The following is a 21,552-nucleotide window of genomic DNA, read 5'->3' as shown; positions in this document are numbered from 1 at the left end:
GGAGAAACAAAAACAAAAAGAATAGCAAGAAAAGTAAATTATGTAAGAATAAGCGTTCGTTTTATTAGTTTTTATTGAGTTGCTGTTACGCTGCATACATCCTAACATGAACAGAATAGATGCATACACGCATTTCTTATCAACGTTTATCTTACATGGAGTCGTCTGTCGCGTGAAATTAAATTATCCTTCTCAATGGTAAATTATTACTGATATCATTACATGATACTTTTTTTTTAATCTTCTTCTGTTACTCATTTAATTATCATTATTTATTAATTATCTACAATGGGCCGAGGATAAGGGCGGGGGCGGCCCTGGTCTACGCACCCCGCCAGCGTCGTCATCGTATCAAAACTTTCGACGCGCGTCCCTCTCGCATCTTGATCGAATGTTTTCGCGTTGACGCTGCTAGGTTCCCGATCGTCATCCACTTTCGCGTGCCTACTCGGAACGTTTTGCTTCATTTTCGTTTTACATTGTTTCGAGGTAATATATGACGTGTATATACGTAATACCTTTATTATTTATATGCCTATCAATTTCACAAATATCTTCAAACGTATAAGCAGAAAACTGTCGAGAAGTAATAAGAAAAAAAAAACGTTGAATTCAGCAATAAATTAAACAATGCCATTCTATCCGTAGAATACGTAGATGCCAAATTACGAGCATTTTTTTTCTTATTTTTCTACAAGTTTATTCTTTGCTGCACGATCTCATTTCATTCTTATTTCTCAATTATGTGTTTCTGTTGTTATAATAATTCAATGTTGATGATAACGTTCCATCAATCAGCTTCCCTAGCTATTGTTTTATCCTTATCCATTTGGCCAAAGTTATTCATGAAATTGCCAACTATCCGATCCTAACCGGCTGCTACCGGTAGCAGGCAGTGTGAGGAATAGGATGGACGCTGTGTGGGTGTTTCCTTTAATATACTGGATGGTGGAGAGGACAAGGTGACATTGGGGGAAGGGATTTGACGTTGCTTTCGCGATTTAAAGCAGGTTCTTGATTTCGTCGTATAATACGAGTACAAGGGCACCACCAGTACCACGGAGAACGTTTGAGAATGCTCCCTTGAAGAAAGCACCGCCACCCTCGGTCTTGTAAATGGTTGCCCAGCAGTGAGCTGTGCTCTTGTAGAGAATCTCGGCCTTGGCACGACCGGACTGCATCATCATACGCCTACGCACGGTGTCGAAGGGGTAGGAAATGATTCCAGCAACGGTGGTTACGCACTGCGCGATACCCCAGGAGATCAGGAATGGAGTTTTCTTCGGGTCGGGAAGCATACCACGGGCGGTATCGTAGAAGCCGAAGTATGAAGCACGGTAGATTATGATACCCTGTACGGATACCCCGAAACCACGGTAGAGACCGGCTAGACCATCAGCCTTGAAGATCTTGGTCAGGCAGTTTCCGAGACCGGTAAATTCTCGGGTACCTCCAGCTTTGCCGACATCGGCGGCCAACCTTTCGAGAACAACGAAAATAGTTAGCATATCGATTATTTATGTACGAGAATATTATATTAACATTGCGGAAACTTCGCGACATATCTTTAGCTTGTAAAATGTGATTTTAGCGATCACGGATAACAATTTTTAGACGCTTTCAAATATTCGGAACGATTTGTTCAATCGAGAATTTCGTGGGTAAAAATGGAAAAACGAAGTGTGGGTTTGGCATACGTGAAATATGGCTGAAGTTGAAGTTTGTAACGTTAGTAGTCGAGGTAGTTTTGGGATATGTTGTTATTTCGTCAAATTACGATTGTCTCAAATTCAGTCAACTACATCAAAGTAAAAAATAACTACATTTTTTGAATTCAATTACTTTAAAATTGTTTATAAATTTCCAAAGCAGTGATTCTCTCTCAATATTTCGTTATATTAATGTTACTTGCACCTCATAAATAAGAAAAGTCATGTTAAAAGTTATGACAATGCCTGTTGATATATTGCGACGAAAATTTTCCAAGAGATTTGAGTTAGGAACATTAACCAGTGTGGCGACCGACCGGAAAAATCGGGAATAGTCGCGGAATTTTTCTATCAGGAAAAGTCAGGGAATTATGACGATCTACAGGAAAAAACGTACTTTTTTCATAAATTGTTTTCAAACCTCAATTAGGCTTCATAAATTTAGCTAAGCTCGCTTTCGGAAATGGTATTGTGTAGATGCACAGTTGCAAGTTTCAAAATCATTTAGGGATAAAATACGATTATTCCCGGTTTTATCGGGTTGTCGTCACTCCGAGCATAAATTTAGCCATACGTTATCGGTACACGACCTTAATTTCATCAAAAGAAAATCACGAGTTTCGTTTTGGCAATAGGCTAACCTATTCGGAAAATCCCAAAAAATGTTCTCTTCCAAACCATGTCCAGCATTCCATAGATTTTTATAAGATATTTGTTTCCTCCTGAGTTTAAGTGCATTTGCGGTATTAACTCAAAATGACGTCATTTTTTTCATTTGTTATTTATCGCGTTGTTCAAACAAAAGTATTCTATACTTAAACACTAACAGTATTCAAAATTAAAAATTCACAACCATGCTGACGATGGCCGTGTAAACTAGTTTTGTGCACCCGTGTTCATTTTAGTGAGCAGTGACTGCCGTGAGTAAGCCAATTGCAGTTTTATTGGGTTTGAAGGCCGCAGTCCCTGAGCAAGAATACAAGATTATATCTACTACCATCACTCATCGTACGCGAACGCAGTCCCACACAGCCAAGATATCGTGAAATTCTAACGTGATATATCAACATTAGCAGACGACGCGGTGATAACACTCTGTTACAGGGACAAACACGCAATGCCAACGTTTTGTGGAACTTTTTTCACAAGCATTGCAGCGAGTACGCCACATCTTTTTCCGCATGTACCTTTGAATAACGCATTCCACGGTGCGTCGTCATTCTGAACTCTGTAACACGACACGTAACAATGGGACCAAATACTTTATTCCCGAAACGATTAAAACCTTTTGCATCAAAAACGATGGAAATTAAGGTTGCCGTATTTCTTGATGTGCTACAAATTGCAAGGACGTTTTTTTTTTGTCGACTATTCTACTGGCCAAAAATAACAGACGACTTTTTACACAGAAACAAACCATTGAAATCTTGAAAATTAGCGTTCATCTTACCTGGTTCTGGCGAAATCTAGGGGGTAGACAAAGCAGAGGGAAGTGGCACCGGCAGCACCACCAGATGCCAAATTTCCTGCGAAGTAACGCCAGAACTGGGTGTGCTTGTCAACACCCCCAAGGAAGATCTGCTTGTATTTGTCCTTGAAGGCGAAGTTCAGGGCTTGGGTGGGGAAGTAACGAATTACGTTGGCGAAGTTACCACGCCAGAAACTGAGGAATCCTTGTTCTCGTGGGATGCGGACGAAGCAATCGATCATACCTGTGGATCGGGAAATAGCATCGACATTCAAAAGACATCCTACTGAATGTGCAGAATTACATTTTACCTAACCGAAATAGGACAAACGATGCGATTTTGGCGTTAATCAGGGTGGCCACTCAATTCCGCTCACGGAATTCCCTGACATTTCCCGGTTTTCCCTGACTAAAATCATTATTTTTCCCTAACATTTTGATGCACAATTTGTGCAGAAATCACTAAAAACTATAGTAACCTAGGTAAAGTATGGCGAAATATATTAAAGTTATAAAAGTTTTTAAAAGTTGATCGTTCCGTTCATTATGATTTTTGAAAGTTGACAAAAAATGAAAATTTCCATTTGCTTGGTCTTGTTAAGTATATATTTAAGAAGGGGCTCCAAGAAGCGAAATATTTTTAGAGCTATTATTTGAACATGTATGCTGTTTGCAATGAAAATCGAGGTTCGAAGAATTATGACTAATTAACGAATGTGTAACTTTTTGAAAAATAAACTTAATTTTTTTCCAACGGGACATTTTTCTTTTAAGCGTTAAGAATACGCCACAATTTATCCAAATTTTTAAATTGATATTTAATACAGCAAAACAATTATTTTATGCGGTGTACTGTCTAGACGCGGCGAGTCTATGCCGTAACAGTTGCGCAGAGCCCTGTGTTCAGCGTTAAATTAAAATTACTAATACTGAAGATAGAATTCCGGGTGCTTGTACTTTTTTATTGGAAATTTCCTCCTCTTTAAGAATCTTTTTAAAATTTTCGCTAGTGCTTTTACTTTTTGAGCTATTGCCAAAAACCTGAGGCTTCGTTTTTTCTAGACTATTAGGCGTCGGTGAACTTGCGTCTCCACACGCAGTGACGGCCATAGATAAATCAAACCGATGTCTGCTCGTACTAGTGAATTCGTGTGACAATCAACAACTAAGCTTATAATCGTCAATAAGAAGAGAAGAAAAATTGTGACGATGCGGTGATAGCATCTCAATTTTATGGACAAAGCTTTTGAAATCCGTGAGTTCTATAAAAAGTCCCTGACATTTCCCTGACTTTTCCCGGTTTTCCAGACGGGTGGCCACCCTGGTTAATAAATCAGATCCTAAGTTACACTCTCAGTTAAATTCCGATATCATAATTTTTTTCCACTAGATTAATTCTTTGACTGTTTTATATACTGATGGACACTGGTGTTAAATCTAACTCTGAGGGTTATGCATGTATAAAAAATGTCGCTGTACGGTGTGTATCGACGTAGTAGTTACTAAATGAAATCGAAATTTTCGTGTCAAAGGAATACATAAAACTGAAAAAGTCTTGTTCGGAATATCGTGAATTTTTCATCTATGTCGACTGAAAACTAATTTAGAAAGACGGCACATCTGTTTTTTGTATCATGAAGTTTAATTCAGAAGTAACAACGATTTTCATTGAAAGTTCCTTATATAAGGTTTCGAGTAATGTATACTGGGATACACGCGTCTGATTGTGAGCTTGTTCGAAATAATTGTATGTTTTCAAAAAATTGTACCTCTTCATGGTTTTAGGGTGAAAATATGAAAAAATATATCAAAGCCAGCTTTGATCAATACCTAATGTACGTAAAAAATTCATACAGATATCGCGATCGAGAGGGTATCAAGATCGTAGAACCAATCTGGAGTGAAATGCCCCACTTACATAATTTGGCTGAAGTTCGTAAAGTTAGCGTAGCTAAAATGTACAGTATTTCGTAACTTTGAAATTGCCAAATATTCAGTTAACCATGCATACACTGTAGCTTAAACACACCAAACAATACCGAATTAAATATCGCAACCCTTAAAAACTAATTCTCAAGTTTTTAAATATCATTTTTTATCTCGTAAAGTTACGTTGACCTCGTGAACTTCAGACATTGTCATTTGTACCACGAAAAAAGTTTTCAATCGTGTTTTTCTTACATTCTGTTTTGAAAAGAATGTCAATTAGGCTTCACTGCGTGGTTAAGTAAGCGTTGTTCGGCTAGTAACCCTGCTGCTAACTTCGGCTTCTCAAGATATGAATAATCGCATGATCTACTTTTAAACTACTTCTAAATTTTATTAATTCGTACCATCCTCAATCCGGCTTGATCCGATTAATTAATAATCCAGCAGTTACTTTTTAGAAACTGCATCATCTTCGTTGATGATTTTACGTCAATACGAGTTGAAGCGTGGATCTTTAATTCTCTGTACAATTCTATAACGTGTCAGTTTCTGAATGGTAAGAAAAAATTTTATTACATAGAGGTACTCGGCACCGATTATGATGCTATGCATAACTAGTCATTGATTTTTCACTGACGAGTAACTGTAATCAGAGCTGTAGTCTTCTGTTACAGAGATATCGAAGAATGAAAAGTGACCACGTCCGTAGAATGAATACGTCACGGTAATCCCGGAATCCATATTCCAAGATGGCGGACTACGAGGATCGACCACGAATGACAAGTCCAAGAGAGAGTGACAGAAAAAGTTAAGTGTATCATGGTGCGTGACAGACGAATTTCACCGCAATAAAAATCAGCAAATCAGCAAATCTAAATATATGCCGGTGTAAGGATAACCGATTGTCCTTGCGGTCAGATTCGTAAAACTCGAAGGCTTCGGTCGCCGGTCGGCCATTTTGGCAGGAGGCTACTTCGTCATCGATTTGTACGTAAGATTTCGATTCTCAGGGTAAGGTGAGGCAGCGGCGCTCCACCATCTGGCAAATCCACGCGCCGCCACTGCTTATCGACCCGCTGCTTGCTTAGGCGTTTCATCGGCATCGGCGTGACTCGGAAAAGTTATGTAAGCGCCGAAACCATACCGGGTTACATAAACGATTATAGACAAGCCTGTTCGTCGGCAAAACCATGAACAATATAACTGGGAGGATTAGATTCGGAGTCTCGTGGTTGCATAACGTCAAAATGCGACCTCGTGTTTGCTAGATGTCGGGCACGGCTGTACTTCTCTTCCTTTTCTATCAGCTATTTGAGTACCTATCTTCTACAAGAAGGAAGCTACGAGAGGGGGAGAGAGACAGCAGACGCGTTCGAAAAGTTCGAAGCCGTACGCCAGCGTCACGCAATGAGCAGGAAACGCGGGAGTCGACAGTCGTTTGTTTGATCGGTCGGATTTTCACTTGTTTCACTTGTTAGCGGGACTTACCCTTGTAACGCTGGTCAGCAGCGATCTGCTTCGAGATGTGCTGGACTTGAAGCAGAAGCTTGACACGCTCGATGGGAGCGACAGCGGTCTTCGAGATGGCAGCGGCGACTCCACCGGCGATAAAATCCTTGGCAAAAGCCACGGGGTCCGCAAGATTAGCCATTATTATGTGTTGGGTGTGTGAGATCGGATTGCAAGAGGATAAGGAGAGACTGACTCCTGTAACGGACGCGCGCCGGACGACGAGTGAACGAGGCAAAGCTTTTCCCTCAGATCCGACCTCAGCTAAGAATAGCTGCGCACGTCACGTGATCCTCTTTGCGCAGGTACAGTCCCTCCGAAAAGCTTGTCGATGACCCTCAAACCACGGCACGTCGGCGTTATATCGATTTCGTTACTCAAATTCATTCCTCGTGCTCATTCGTTCCGCTAACAATTCCATCCTCCTATCCGTCTCATCACGTTTCAATCAATTTCTTTTGCCGCATTCTAATTGTTCGAATATACCGCGCTCCCTGATTGCGTCACATCCTCCAACTTCACCAATAAAAAGAATCCTCATGGGTCACAAGCGCCTGGGCCCAGGGTCGTTACTGGGCGTACCGAGCACATCGAAGATTTCGGCCTGCACGGTCAATGTACGAATTTGCCTGATATCGAGTGGATGTAGTTAAAGTTGAGACGAATAGTCAGCTGGAATTACCGCTGGAAAACTGAAACATTGAGATTTCTCGATTTACATATGAAATTCGAGACTCCAGTCGCTGCAGGCATCGCCCTTTCTCGCCGCGTGACTTCGTATCTAGAGCATCGCTTCGTAACCAGCTTATCAACCGTCAGCTCGTTTACCTGAGATTCCGCAAAACCGATTCTTACGGCCCCCTAAATGTCCGGTGTTTCCTCATTGTTTATTTTCACGCTGACCGAGGTGCAGTTCGTGATGCCAGCCAAGAGACAGATTCTTAGCCAGTATTAGGACTAGGTCTCAAGAAGGTGTCTCAAGGTCAATCAATTAGGCAAGGAGGTTAACAGAACGAAACTTGCGTAACTGTGGCTCGTTGCCAGTGCCGGAATAGCGTCAAAGTTCAATGGAGCAACGGGGACTCAGAGTCGCATATATTTATACTCTTGAGGATGCACGAGTCTTGGTCTTAGAACAGCTGATTCGTTGCCATCGAACTTTGCTATTTCTCGTATTACGATACTAAATTCCCTCTACATCCAGTTTCTATTCTCTCGTCGTATCAGAGATTTCCGGATTTTTCTTTCGAACTGCATTTTTGCACTCGACGATTGCTTATTCTGGTGTCTATAAACGTCGAGCACTCTGTCTCTGCTGCCCAACTGCAAAACTTCCGCGGCCTTTCTGTACCTGCCAACAATGCCAGGGCCAGGTGCACTTGGACGTAGGCACAGAAATTTAAGAACAAAGGTTGCTTATATTCAATGAAATCTCATTTGTTCATTCCTGACTTCGGATTCCTGAGAATCTTCCACCCCGAATTAAATTCGTTGTCAAAGACTGATTGCAGGCGAGAAATGCATTTTTCGTGACAGGAACGAATTTATACTTTGATGTGAATCCTTTAAGTGCCCTGTTTTCAGAAAATCAGAATCACGTTCACGGTTCATTTTAAGTAAGATAGGAAAACCGCCATTTCCGAAACAAACACCTGTAATAACCACCTATATAAGGATTGAAGTGTACATGCCTATTTGACACTTTCCATTCAAAACGTCTCACCTCGTCGAGTGAGTTATTTATACAATTGCCGTTGCCATCGTTGACGCACGGCTGACCTCCCTGAAGTGACAGTATGTGACGAAATTGCGGAACAGAACAGTTGCTAAATCTCTGTTTAGTGAATTGGGATTAAAAACTTATCCGACGATGCTCGGATTTCGGTTTCGAAGACCAAGATATTCAATTATTGCTGTCCAACGTCCTATAAAAAATTCATATCTTAACTGATGTGTAGAAAGAAAATTTATATCCTTACAAGATATGCTGTTATTTAGCTCTCTTCTATGCAATAATTCGAAATTTTATAATATCGTCCATTAAATCGTATACTTATATTTGTAATACCTATACCGCTTATTTGCCGCACCGAAAGAAATGTTACGTGCAATTGGATCTTCATGTCGCGTACCATGAAGATACAACAAATGATTACACGATTTACACACATACATATTTGTATCCTGTGTTAAGTGTTCACATGTTGCGGTAACGTGAACCATCCAAGATCCTATTGTAAATAACACTACGATAGTATATCTTATACCACAGAAGTAATCATAATTAATTTTACATTCTTCTGATTATGAAAACTTATTATATAGTCACACGTCAAATAAATTGATTTTCATTGCAAAAAACTGTGGTCAGCGTCGTTTTATTTTTAGAAATAGTAAATTACAGTCGTACAAATTCTTGGGTCAGTCATAAAGTTATTGTGATTCGTAAACATAGTCATCAACACCGAAAAGAAATTTACAGTGCGATCTGCATTTAGATGCACGTCGCCCACTTGCAGCAAGCGCAGAGGAAGCCGGTCGGGTAGCATCGACTGCAACCGTAATATTATCGATTATTTAGTGCAGCTGCACTTCTATATCTGTGTATTCTGCAAGCTGGGCAAAACGCTCCGATTTGGCTCCGATATGCAACTGCAATAGTTCGAATTAGATTCGAAGCTGCAAGCTTATCGTCAGATATCAATATCCATACAATACTTCTATGTGCAGTTTGTTACATTGCGTAAATAATCGATATCTATGGATTGATATTATGAAGTTGATGCGCGAGTTTATTATCAACTAGACGAAGTTGATTTGTATCTGTAGCAAATGTATTCCGGAATCGACGTGGTTCAACTTACAATGAACGTTACGAGGAATCATATTTTATAGATAAGAACTTGAAATCTGACTCGCCTCGCTTAATCGGCCTGATCGTCAGTCAAGATTTTGAAATTCAAGGGCGGCGATATATTCGATGAAATATACCGTCCAGAATAAAGCTCTTGATATCGATGATCTGTACACACCGAATATTTTAAACTGTGACTTTTCCGGTTCATTCAGCAGGCTTGCATAAATATTTCAGTTTCTACAAGTGAATATTAAATGCTTTAACCATTTTTTGCAAGTGGTTTCATTTAAATATTTTTTCTTTCGTTTATAGTTAGTTACTTGTAAATCGTTAGATTTCTCTGTAATTATATCATTGAGTCGTAAGTTCTTCGGTAAAATAACTGACAGAATAAATTTATTTTTCAAGCAAAACCTCAGCCAAGGTCTGCATTTACGACTCACGACTTATGTCCTTACGTAATAGAAGTATAGTACCTACTGTTGGAAACCACGTGTGTAGGGTAAAAATAGGAGTTTCTATGTTACGGCTGTATTTGAATTGGTACCGTCCGCGTGTTTCCTTTCAACCTGAAGTAAACCTGCGTGACTTAAGAATTCCCGTCGTAGTACTTACTCGATAACACCACTGTTAATCTTATCACGTGACCTTCGTGATATAGAGTTTAAACTATATGAAATATTTCAATAGCTAGACGCATCAGCGTCCTTGCTCCGGTATTATTAGCGTCCCGTTCTTACTTTGCACCAGGAACTTCAGGTATGTGTTATATACTTTAAGTATATCTATTTACGCTTATAGTAATTGCACGAATGTCTTGACCAATCGTCAGCTTTAATGCCGGAAATAGCAAAAAACAATCCTCGCACTGATATCACAATTGAAAATAAATCTCATCGATGTTGGTGATTGGTGATAAATCTTTTCTACATAGAATTCAGCAAAATAAGAATTATTTGTAAGTACGTCATCTAATACTTCAGGAGCAATAGCTTTTTGTAAAATATTTTCTATAATTTTGGAAATAACAAGTTTTTGGAAAATACACATACGAGACAAATTATTTTTTAGTTGAAATTTTTTTGATGGCGTTAAATACTATCTATCTTTGTATTGAACAAATTTCAACTAATTCTTTTCCTTTTTACGTGTCTTTTAATGCCCTTCTATTATTTGGATGACTCTTTTAAATTTAGTATGCAGATACGAAATTTTGAAGGCAGGCTAACAATGCAGGTATCTTCTAAAAGGTAAAACTTATGAATTTCAAATATTTAATTAAAAAAAGTGTGAAACATAGTGCATATTTCTGTCATACTGGAATGATTCAACTAAATACATGTAATTGTTCCATCTAAAAGTTTTCTAAGTATTTATATTTCAGAATGCATCTCATATTAAGAATTTTGAGTCTTAATTTGTTTCACGTCAATGCAATTCTTCTAAAAGAAAAAAAAAGGCGCTAACGCCTTATCGTTCATAGTTGGAAGATAATAAAGTTTTGAGAAAGCATTTTTGTTACTCGAATTGAAAACTTCATTGCAGTATATAGGTAGACAATGAGCATGATATTTGTATTTAAGAAAAAGATTGTTCAACAGTTTATTGGTAATATGTACTGACAGCGCCCTATAACCCAGGTTTTGTTCAGTGTATGTATATAGACTCAGTGTATGTATATAGACAGAATGGTTATAACAATAATTACTTCATACTAAGGTGTAAGTATTATGCAAAAAGGTAATATCCGCATGGGAGTTCGTAGCAATTAATTATTCTCCTGTGTTCAATATTACAATTTACTTAGTTAGATAAATAGATAAATATACCGTCACTGTCTTGTACCAATTATTACTTAATTACTAAAATTGATTGGGAGGTGATGAACATTCACTGAAATTGTATACAAATACTCGTCTAGCATGCAATCCCCATGGCCCTTTTCCATTTACTTTATTCTTATTTAGTTTTACTCGCAAATGCGATAACTTTAGGTTATAAATAACCATTTACTACGTTGAAAATTAATTAATTCTAGATTATCTATTTTGAGTGCCGCAAAATCTGTTGAATAAAAGTCCAAAACAATGTCTCATGCTGTTTCACAAACAAACCAGACTAGAACTTTGAGTCACTTTCATTGCATTGTTTACAACGAAACTTGTACTGAAACTGGAGGATGTATTTTGAATAAACATTTGGTTGGATATTATACAAGCACATTTTGCCGTAAATGTATCAATCTTACTACACGATTAGTGTAAAAGCAATTTAGATTATTTTGCAAAGGCATTTTAGCCTCTAATAATTTTCTTTTAATCTCAAGTGTACAAAATAGAAAAAAATATTGTACATAATGTACATATATTTATATGTATAGATGTGTTTAAGCAATAAAATGTATGGAATAAATGCGAGTACTGACTTCATCGATGCAATAATCATGATTTATGAATATAGAGATTTGAGTGTTTCAAAAGAAAATGCCAAAATTTTTTGTTTTTACTTTCCACTGTTTAAATTCGCTATTTTAATTTTAAAATACACATATATATAGAATAATTAGTTCAATTCAGCTTTAGCAGAGTTTCTTTGTGTATTCTGTAGATGCACAAAGCAGAATTTGAAAGAAAGAACCCTGATTTTTCACATGTGTTTTTTTTAAATATTTTCGCCACTCATTTCCTAATTTTTGGGATTCTAAAGAAACATAAAAATTCATATGCTTTTCCAACGGGAATTAAGATGCATCTCAGCACATTCTACCAAAGTTCAGATTTTGGGGGGGTTCAGATGAGAAGCAGCAAATTAACAGCGATGGATGGTTAGATAAAAGAAATAGATGACGGATTTTTTTGAAACACCTTTAACTATATACGTATTGATTATCGACTCTAAGGTCTCTATTAGTCCTATCACACCCAGCATCCATTCCCGCTCTCCACTCTTCAGTGGAAATTTAATTATTAAATATACTTCTATAATTGTGTAAACATCATAGTTACTGAGCCACGAACGATCTGACTTTTCGGGATGATAATAAAACATGCAAAACGTATGTCTGACATAAGAATAAATGGAAATACGTTACGTCAATGGCAACACAGTCTCATTAGATAGGGTAGTTAATATATAATATATATATATATTTATAAGGGGCAAAGATAATTGGCACCCTTTCTTGTCTTTCCTTTATCTATTTAGCGCTATTCACCTTTGCTTGTGAAATAATATTTATATTTTATAATTTATACTTTTCGTTTTTTATATTATTCAAATTATGATTGAATCACAACCGACAGAACACACAAGTCCTACACTGTCACACATGCTTACTTGTAAACGTACATACATAATATACCAGTACTGTATTTATGTATTTATTATGCCAATGTTATATATTCTCTTCCGTCGACATTCATCTCTTTCTTATTTGTTTTTCCATGTACAATTTTCTGAGCAAAGTTAATTAACGACCAACACCGAACTCTCTAGCGTCATCCTCGGTAATATCTCCATATTCCCATATATTACGGTGACTCTTCTTTGCGTCCTGCTGAGCAGCTTGATAGTCCGCAATCTGCAAAAGGTAACAACGTTCTTGACAATCACATCGTTCTATACTATACGTAATTCGTAAGCTCTCATTCAATCATTCGAAAAAACTACAGGAATCAATTTTTCTAAGATTCACATGTGTTCCACCAACTTATTTGATCTTGATGTTTCAGAATCGGGTAAAAGTTCTTGGTTTATGCACGAATCGGGACTCGTCAAAATGCTTTTGAACAGAAAAGAAGTTTTTTTTACCCCTTCCTAATCATCTGGATCAACAACGAATTTAACTTCTGGTATGTTTATGGTTTCAGCCCCTCTAGAAGTTTGTCATTAAACTTGAAAGGTATTACTTTGTTGATCATAAAGTTCTCAAAGACAATTCATATCAATTTTTTCTTGATTAATTGTATATTGTGTGACAAAGGACAAAAGTTGACGATTGCGACGGGTATGAAGTTTGCGCCAGAGCGACACGAGGGCAGCAATCACACGAGTTGCAATCGCCAATATTTGGCTTGAGTCACAGACGATAGTTTTTATAACAAGCGAATGAAATTTGGTGGGGCTTTGCGTGGTAGTTTTGTGGAACACTGAGATGAAATTGGCTACTTTCGTCCTGCTAAACTGCTACGCAAAGCTGTACTTTTCATGGGCGTGATAAAAACGCGTTTTTTTTTCTTTACAAACAATAAATCATTTTCCAACGCATGTTTACAATTTTTTTCTAACTGTTGCCGAATTTTTCGTGAATGTTTTTATAATTTTTTCGTTTTACCCTACTTGATTAAAGAATAAAAATATTAACTAAGTTAATGTTGTTAGTTTTAAGAAGTTTACGCATCTGGTGTAAAGTTTGTAGATTTAACTATATATATTATTCGGATTAATCAATTTTTTGAAATGCGTACAACTTTAAACGCGTTATCAGTAGCTTTCTGGAAATTCAAAGTGGTATTTCTTCAAGTAAAAACTTGTATAATTTAATAATATTTTACTGTACAAGATGAAATTAATTCTGTTTGGACGAAAAATAGAATCATCAGATCATGCCGTTCTTTCAGAGTACTTATTAATTTACTAAGAAAAATATCATGGCCATTTTATAGGTAAAATTTGTTGACAAGAGTAGCTAATTTTTATAGTATAATTATTAAAAGAAGTGTAAAAGTGAATCAACGAATTTAGTTTATACGTACAAATTTGGCAAGCCTCTTTTCACGACGATTTTCGACCAGCAAAAACCCATCCAGAATAAGACCTCGTGCTACGTCTTCTTTAGTAGTAGCATCAACTAGGGTAGCAGCAGCAAGATTGTTGACTTTATATTCAATATTGAGTAGCAAAGGTTTCCCTGCTGTATCTTGCTGTAGCATTTCGATTGCCAGTTTTTTGTAGTCGTTCTGTAAAACAAGGAGGAAACAATCATTAACAAATACGTATACTTCAATTTGGAGCTGAGTAATCCTCAAATTCCAATTATGTATCAGATTTTCTGTATCGCTGAAGTGCGTGGAAGATATATATTTTCATGTCACAAGTCCCTGATTTCATCCTGACGTCGTTCAGAAAACAAACTACTTACATCGTTGGGTAGAGTGACATAGGCCAATACATATTCCGTAGCGAAAGGCTTATCAGTAGCAAAGGATCCTGGCATGGCGGCAACTCTGGTTACATTCAATGTTTCCCTGTTGCCATAGTCGACATAAAAAACACTGACGTTTGATCCGGAAACTTTTTCCACTTTGGCACGATACCATTGATCATCCTCTGTAAATTTAGCAACGGCGAGATCACCTCGTTTGGGATTGTAAGCACCAGGAAGTGGGGGATTTGCCGCCAACTCCTGACGCATGCGAGATAGCAAGCCTTCTAGAACATCGCCTTGATCAACATTTTGGGCAAAAAAGTGAAGTTCTTCGGTCACTTCAGTCACAACGACTTTCTGGTAGTCTACTTTCCTTTCACCAGTTTGTACCTCTTCTTCAGGCTTTTCTGTTTCTACCTCAGCCTCGACGTAATCTTTCCATATCTGAAATGTGAAATTTACTCAATTCATTTAGTATCAATGATGATGAAGAGACACGATGAGATTCCTTTGCCTGGACAAATATCATGATCTAACAATGAGCTCACCTTAAGTTGTGCTTCTTTCGCACGTTCCTCAGCGACGATCAATTCTCTGTAAAATTCTGTGTGCTCTGCTGTCGGATGTACAGACGCAAGACCTGCTTTGACAAGAGCCACGGACAAGTTGACTCCTTCTATCCATAGCCAACCAATGAAATTACCTCCCTTAGCGTCCATCGATATTACTTGAATCTCAACTTCTCGTTGCAGGCATCGTTCCTTGGTGAAGTTCAGGGCTTCCTCACCAAATGGCGCACCTTCGATGATGCCACCACCTCCGGGAACTGAGCGTGGTCCACGTGGCGCGTTTATACCCGCCAACAGGAAAGTTATCAGACACGATTCCTTACCCAAGTACAATCTTAGCCGAGATCCACTGGTTACAAACTCTACGATGGCTTCGTTACGTGAGCGTTGCAAGTGGGGCAGATAACGTTTGGCCTTGATTACATCTCCGGCAACATCCGTGATTCGATGTGCTAGGATTTTCTCTTTACCATGAACTCCGGCCAATGATTTAATGGCTTTGCTCTCTGCAGCTAAAAGGTCATTGTAATGCGATGATCGCTGATCGTCATCTTGTCTGTACCTCAAAACTGTAGCCAGTCCTTTCGATACCATCGCTTCAGCAACATTGCTGTAATTGACAAAAAATATGTACACTGTCAGCTATTTAAACCTTGGAAAAAATCACTTGCGAACAACAGGGATATTTTTAAGAATTTATGAAGAATCTACTGAAAGAGGGGAACATATTGTAGTTTACAAGAAAGGACTTCTAAAAAGAATTTCACCTCAAAAACACAGACAGATCTCAATTAGACTGACATATTTGACATGAAATTGCAACTATTACTAAATTTTGTGCTACTCACATTTTGCCGATAGTGATGGTACAACAAATCTTTTCGGGGTAACTTTCCCTCGCAGGTTGGATGTAGTCAACAACGACTTTAACTTGCTTGCCGATAAGTTTCTTGCGGAGGAATTCACGGGCCTCAAACATCCACGGTATATCGTAAAGCTGGCGGAAATCTTTTGGTCTGGAGGCAGCCTTTCCATCTTCGCCAACAGGTCCTCGTGGAGGACGAATACTACTCAAAAAGACCTTCTTGGTAGTTCCGCACGGCGTCTTAACGATCAATGCATCTCCGGCGGCAATTTCTACAACTGTAGCTGTATATTCTCGCTCCTTGCCAGATATCTGGGGACCAGACGGAACGTAGTCTTTCCAAATACGCAATCTATTTTCTTTTGCACTCTTTTCGGCAAGGTACAATTTGTCCGCACCAGACTTCATAAATGCCATAGACCAATCGACGCAACGTGCAAATCCTTCGCGCAACAAAGCTTCGGCAATGTTTCCTGCATTTATATAATTTCGTAAGTTACATCAATTCAAACAGTATATTACCGATAGACCGATGAAAGAATCACATTGTTTTGTAGGGCACCCTTAGTTCTGATCATTCTACATAGTAAGCCAGGTGGAAAATGCCCATTTATATACCTCTACCAATATCTGGTCTCACCTGAATATTACTGAGTCAGATCATGGCGGAGGCTTTTTGTGATCTCCATTTATGCATTAATAATATTATTTGATTCCAAAATATTTCAATTTTGGCTATTAGAGTGTCTAGTGCTAATAATATTTAAAATGGATTGACATTTTCAGGTTTCAAGGAAGGACATATTCATTTTCCCATAACACTAGAATGTGATACTTCAGTTTTGATTTAATACAGCACCTTTGTTCCATTTGTTCAATTTGAAAATTTGAAAATTTGAAAATTGTTCAATGTCAAACCAAAATAGAACTTTTCATATTTTCATGTTGAAATCCGATGTTCAGGGATTTTCATTGAATTAAGTAATTTCTGGTATTTGAAAGAAAGACCGTTAGTTGTGAAATTGCAATTACCTATAAATATTTTGAAATAAAACGGTGCGTGTGTGTGTGCTATTACCTAGAAATTTGAATAACCGGAATATTGAAAATGAGTTTCAAATTCAAAAGCAACTACGATATTTTCACTAATAAGATTCGTAATTAATCTGCAATGCATTTCGCAGGCTATGTGGATGAGGGCAGTTTTTTTTTTTTTTTTTTCTTTGGGATTATAACTTGTGTCACTTTTACACTAATTTTGAGATATAAAAAATTCACTGAGAAAAATATGGTAAATTAATTTTCAAAGAATTTACCTTTCGGATGAAGAATACTGCCAACAAAATTGTTGTTATTAACTGATTCCAGTACAATTTCTACGTCCCTCTGCAATAGCCGAGATTCAACAAAGTAGCGAGCTTCTTCGGCAAACGGTACAACAACAGAATGAACAGGTTTTCCTTCTTCAAGCTTGAATCCCGGGCATCTTATTCCAGAGATCATCAAAGTTATGTGGTAAAAGTCAGGTATTAAAAATGCACGCACGGTCGATCCATCTCTCACATGTTCAATAACAGCCTTAACTGGTTTGCCACCCAGTTTATCTACTAAACTACGAGGATTTTCGATGTTCCATTTGATGTCCCTAACGTGCTCAGATGAAGGGGTTCCAGCCCATTTCCCCTTACCCGCTGCCTTCGCAGCATCTTCTAATTCATGTAGGCGAGCTAATTCAGGTGTTACGTTACGGACGCCTTCTCTTCTAACTGTAACTAATCCTTCCGATACCAGGGATTCAGTGATGTTCTCACCAGTGGTTGTGTCTGAGGACCAATGATCAAATTTCCATGTTATCATCGCATAATAATCGGAAATACTGTATTTCAAGATATCATTAATCATTGCTTTTTCAATTACGGACACATAAACACTTATAAAATTAACATAGAAATGAAAGTTTATGGGAAATCACGATACAGGTTATGGGGATGGTTAAGTAACAGTACCAAAAGAATAGTGACATTATAAATACAACTCTTTTGGGCTGGAGCATTTTACACGACAAGATGGTAGCTGTTGATATTTTATATATTACCAGCAGACCAGCAGACCAGCAGAGTATGTTACAAAAATGCAAAATTGGCGAGATAATGTCATTAATTGAAATTATATTCAATAAGAATTAACTACAAAATGCTCATTAAGGTTAGTCCGTATTTATAATAAACTTGGTACGTAAGTGAAAAAGAAAATTGTAACCGTGGTAGTATACACAGTAATCCAAAAAAGAGAACGTTTTGTAGTTTAATAATAGTTAAGCTCGATAATGTGAAAATGTGCAACAGAATTTAAAAATTAAACTTAATTCTTGCCTTTCTCGAAAACAGGCAAACCACAGTGATAATTGATTCCTTTATATCGATTCCAGTCTTAAAATAAAGTCTGATAATTCTGGTTTGACTAGTCACAAAAGTAATACAACAATTTTACGTTCAATTAATCGGATATCCTCACCTTTTCCCAACCATACAACGCCATATTCCCTGGTAGCGTTTGGAGGTTTTTCAGATGTGAATATTACTTCTTGTCCAATCAACTTCTTACGCAGGAATTCTCTAGCCTCCCAAGCGTAAGGTTCGTCTTTAGTTTCGTCCGCACTGCAAAGTACAAATAAAAGAATCTTAAAATCTGCATTCAAGAAATCTTATCGAATTGCTTTATCCGTACAAATTGAACCATTTCTTTGTTTCTTCCCAAATATCTTCAGTTTAATATCCACTGAACATTTGCCAGATTTTAATCACTAGTAAAAAAATTCTAGCTTTGTTGTAAATTTGGTTGCTTCGCGAAAAATTCGCTTTATACATGTTACTTGAATTCCAACATTTAATTCCCAAGTTTTATATTTTACCACGAATTATACTTTTATAAATTCACTAGGGATCCGTACGAAATTAGTTTTTTCTTAGGAGTCTAATCAATTGATTACCCTTTAATTTTAGCCATCACACTCTGCAAATCAAAAATGTGCATCTAGAGTCAAACCAATGTTTCTTAATGAATTTTTAGACATTGGTATTTTAGAAAAAAGTAATCAAAGTATAAAAAAATGTAATTAAATGCAAATGATGTAAGAGAATGTTAACGATTCAAAATTAGTGCATTCAAAATATTTTTGAAAAACTGTCAGAATTCAATGTCTATAACAATACTAATAGAATCTATCGCAGAGTGTTGCCTAGGAATCTGAACTCTTATAATAAGAAATGAATTAGCATATTGTTTTAATTGTCAGACTTTCAATAAATTTCGCTATGTTTTGCAACGATTCCTGGATCATCCTAACTAAAAACCTTGAAATTTCTAGCTTTGGATACTAACTTGTTATATGCTCGGCGAGCCAATTTTGGTGCAGTCACATTGGACAGAATCAACTGCTTTTCGGGGGGTGGGCCACCTTTTGGTTGGCCTCGAATGATGATAGAATCACCCGAATTGACCTGAAATTGAATCAAAATTATCATCATATAAAATAGCCGGTAATAATTGTTGCAGAATTTGATTTTCCTTTATCGGGACGACATTTTTCAATGACTTTTTACGCAAATACAGCATTGAAACAAATGTCTAGACTCACAGATGGTCACAGCAATGCATAATTGGTGAGTATTTTTTGACAAAAGCAATGACTCGAAATAGTTCTTAACATCAACTCGAATAGATTTATGGTGAAACAGTTTTTTACAAGTAAAATTATTCGAGCCAAGGTGAGATTTCTAACCTTTTTTGCAACGGGTGAGAAGAAACACAATTTTTTTTTTTTTTTTCTAATCATCTATTTTCCAAATATTTTCAGTGCTGTTTGTGACGACTGATGTCGATGCGATTGGGGTAATTAATGAAAGGTATGAAAACACCGTTATGATTTTAACAGGGCCTGATACCATATGCTTGGTTTGACCACCATGCTTCTGCCAGCAGGACAATGTTCGGAATTTGCTCGTTATATGAAAAAAAGGTGAATGGCTTGAAGGAACGTTTATTACCGTATTGCGAATGCGAATTATTCGTGACTGATGCATTTAACAAGATTTATTAATTACCTGTTTAACGATGCCATGCTTCGTTTGTACTTGCGGAGCGGCCGTGCTCATCGTGGAGTTTGTTCGGGTAACCCTCACTCGAAAAGATGAAATAAATATAAATAAAAAAAAAAAAAAAAATAATAATAATACTACACGCACACGAAGAGAGAGAGAGACGTGTTGTCGTCGTATGAATAATCAACGACTTTTCCGAGTTTCACTACGCGCTCCTCCCTTCAGAATAATAATTTCCCCACTGCTTGGCAGGATATTCAAAGGGAATGCTGCATCTTTTACAAGGGGGTCGGTTCTCTATTTGCGGTTGTTACCACGTATTTCGGACCTGGCAGTGCTAGGTTCGGCACCAGCGCGATCTCCACAACACACGGATGTCAACGGAACTTTTACTTAATGTTGGTGGTGATGTGGCAACACGCGACACACGACGCGTCACACCTCTGACGACCGATTCTCGAAGTTCGTATTTTCGTTACGACACGACATCGCAGCCCAGCTGCTGCTGCTTTCACTGCTTGCTGCACGTGTTACTCCCTGAACTACGGAGTGTATAGAAGAAGGGCACTCTGTAATGGACGGCGCGTTCAAAATCTAGACAAATAATGGTACGTAGGATAACCGACGTAGCGCTGATTGATACAAAATTGAATGTGAAGTAAGATACACAGTTACACTTATATCTAACTAACTTTAGGGCACGGTCGTATATACAGGTCTGAGCACTCTCACATATTTCGTATACCCCACAGTGTGCATCTGTCTGAGGCACATGTTTCCCTCATTGGTCGCAAAAGCGCGGAGCGCTGCAATCTCGGGGGCACGTGTGTGACAGAGACAGAGCGATATAGACCGTGGCGGGGCTGTAATGCGCGCATGCCCCTCCATCACTAGCGACGTGGCGAAATTTGGAAATATCGGCCTCAGTTAGAGGCACAGGTTTTTGGACGGAGTTCCCAGACCTGTATACACGACCGTGCTTCAGGGGGTCGATTATGTAATTTCACTTTTCACATATCCCACCATCTAAGCATTCTAATTTTCTGATTAAACGTTGTGTATCAATCAGAATGCTTGGGTGGTGGGAAATGTGATATTACATAATCGACCCCCAGATGAGCAACTTGCGTTTAACAGCGCCAACCTTATTTGACCCAAAATCAGCTTACTCTTCATAACCCTAAAATATCCCTCCTTCTGTACGTTCTGTACACTCTATATCCTGAACTCGTATCTTACAATTTACGTCAATCGGATGTCAGCTTGTCTTTTCTACCGTTTTACATATCACTCTCATTACTATTTTCGAGATTTTTTCTTGTTGCATACGCATCGAATAGAAAATACGTACAGTACTTATTATATTAGATAATACTTGGAGATATTTTTCGTGGATTACA

At 37.8% G+C, this 21,552-nt stretch overlaps 2 protein-coding genes across 2 annotated transcripts; both read right to left on the bottom strand.

Annotated features, from left to right (window-relative positions):
* Positions 1-55: 55 nt before the first annotated feature.
* Positions 56-6,860, bottom strand: LOC107227891 (ADP,ATP carrier protein 2). Its single transcript, XM_015669170.2, has 3 exons — positions 6,595-6,860; positions 3,160-3,421; positions 56-1,479 (listed from the first exon to the last, which is right to left on the bottom strand). The coding sequence occupies exons 1-3, from the start codon at positions 6,755-6,757 to the stop codon at positions 1,002-1,004; spliced, it is 903 nt and encodes a 300-aa protein (XP_015524656.1). The 5' UTR covers positions 6,758-6,860; the 3' UTR covers positions 56-1,001.
* A 4,183-nt stretch (positions 6,861-11,043) lies between these two features.
* LOC107227893 (staphylococcal nuclease domain-containing protein 1) lies at positions 11,044-20,528 on the bottom strand. The gene is made up of 9 exons (XM_015669172.2): positions 20,156-20,528; positions 19,434-19,552; positions 18,567-18,709; positions 17,369-17,875; positions 16,036-16,525; positions 15,167-15,797; positions 14,613-15,062; positions 14,227-14,430; positions 11,044-13,052 (listed from the first exon to the last, which is right to left on the bottom strand). Exons 1-9 carry the CDS (start codon positions 20,204-20,206, stop codon positions 12,942-12,944), a joined length of 2,706 nt encoding a protein of 901 aa, XP_015524658.2. The 5' UTR covers positions 20,207-20,528; the 3' UTR covers positions 11,044-12,941.
* Between the last annotated feature and the right edge of the window lie 1,024 nt (positions 20,529-21,552).

The sequence above is a fragment of the Neodiprion lecontei genome, chromosome 7, assembly GCF_021901455.1.
Source record: "Neodiprion lecontei isolate iyNeoLeco1 chromosome 7, iyNeoLeco1.1, whole genome shotgun sequence".
NCBI lineage: Eukaryota > Metazoa > Arthropoda > Insecta > Hymenoptera > Diprionidae > Neodiprion > Neodiprion lecontei.
This window is presented reverse-complemented; position numbering and strand designations above follow the sequence as displayed.

Excerpts from the sequence above, each read along its gene's own strand:
- LOC107227893 (XM_015669172.2), bottom strand. The coding sequence starts at position 20,206 with ATGAGCACGGCCGCTCCGCAAGTACAAACGAAGCATGGCATCGTTAAA. Across the intron at positions 17,876-18,566 it reads CGTTGTATGGTTGGGAAAAG|ACACAACCACTGGTGAGAAC; the intron begins GTGAGGATATCC and ends ATTGGTCCTCAG. Across the intron at positions 14,431-14,612 it reads ATGTCACTCTACCCAACGAT|AACGACTACAAAAAACTGGC; the intron begins GTAAGTAGTTTG and ends CTTGTTTTACAG.
- LOC107227891 (XM_015669170.2), bottom strand. The coding sequence starts at position 6,757 with ATGGCTAATCTTGCGGACCCCGTGGCTTTTGCCAAGGATTTTATCGCC. Across the intron at positions 3,422-6,594 it reads TGCTGACCAGCGTTACAAGG|GTATGATCGATTGCTTCGTC; the intron begins GTAAGTCCCGCT and ends CCCGATCCACAG. Across the intron at positions 1,480-3,159 it reads CTAGATTTCGCCAGAACCAG|GTTGGCCGCCGATGTCGGCA; the intron begins GTAAGATGAACG and ends TGTTCTCGAAAG.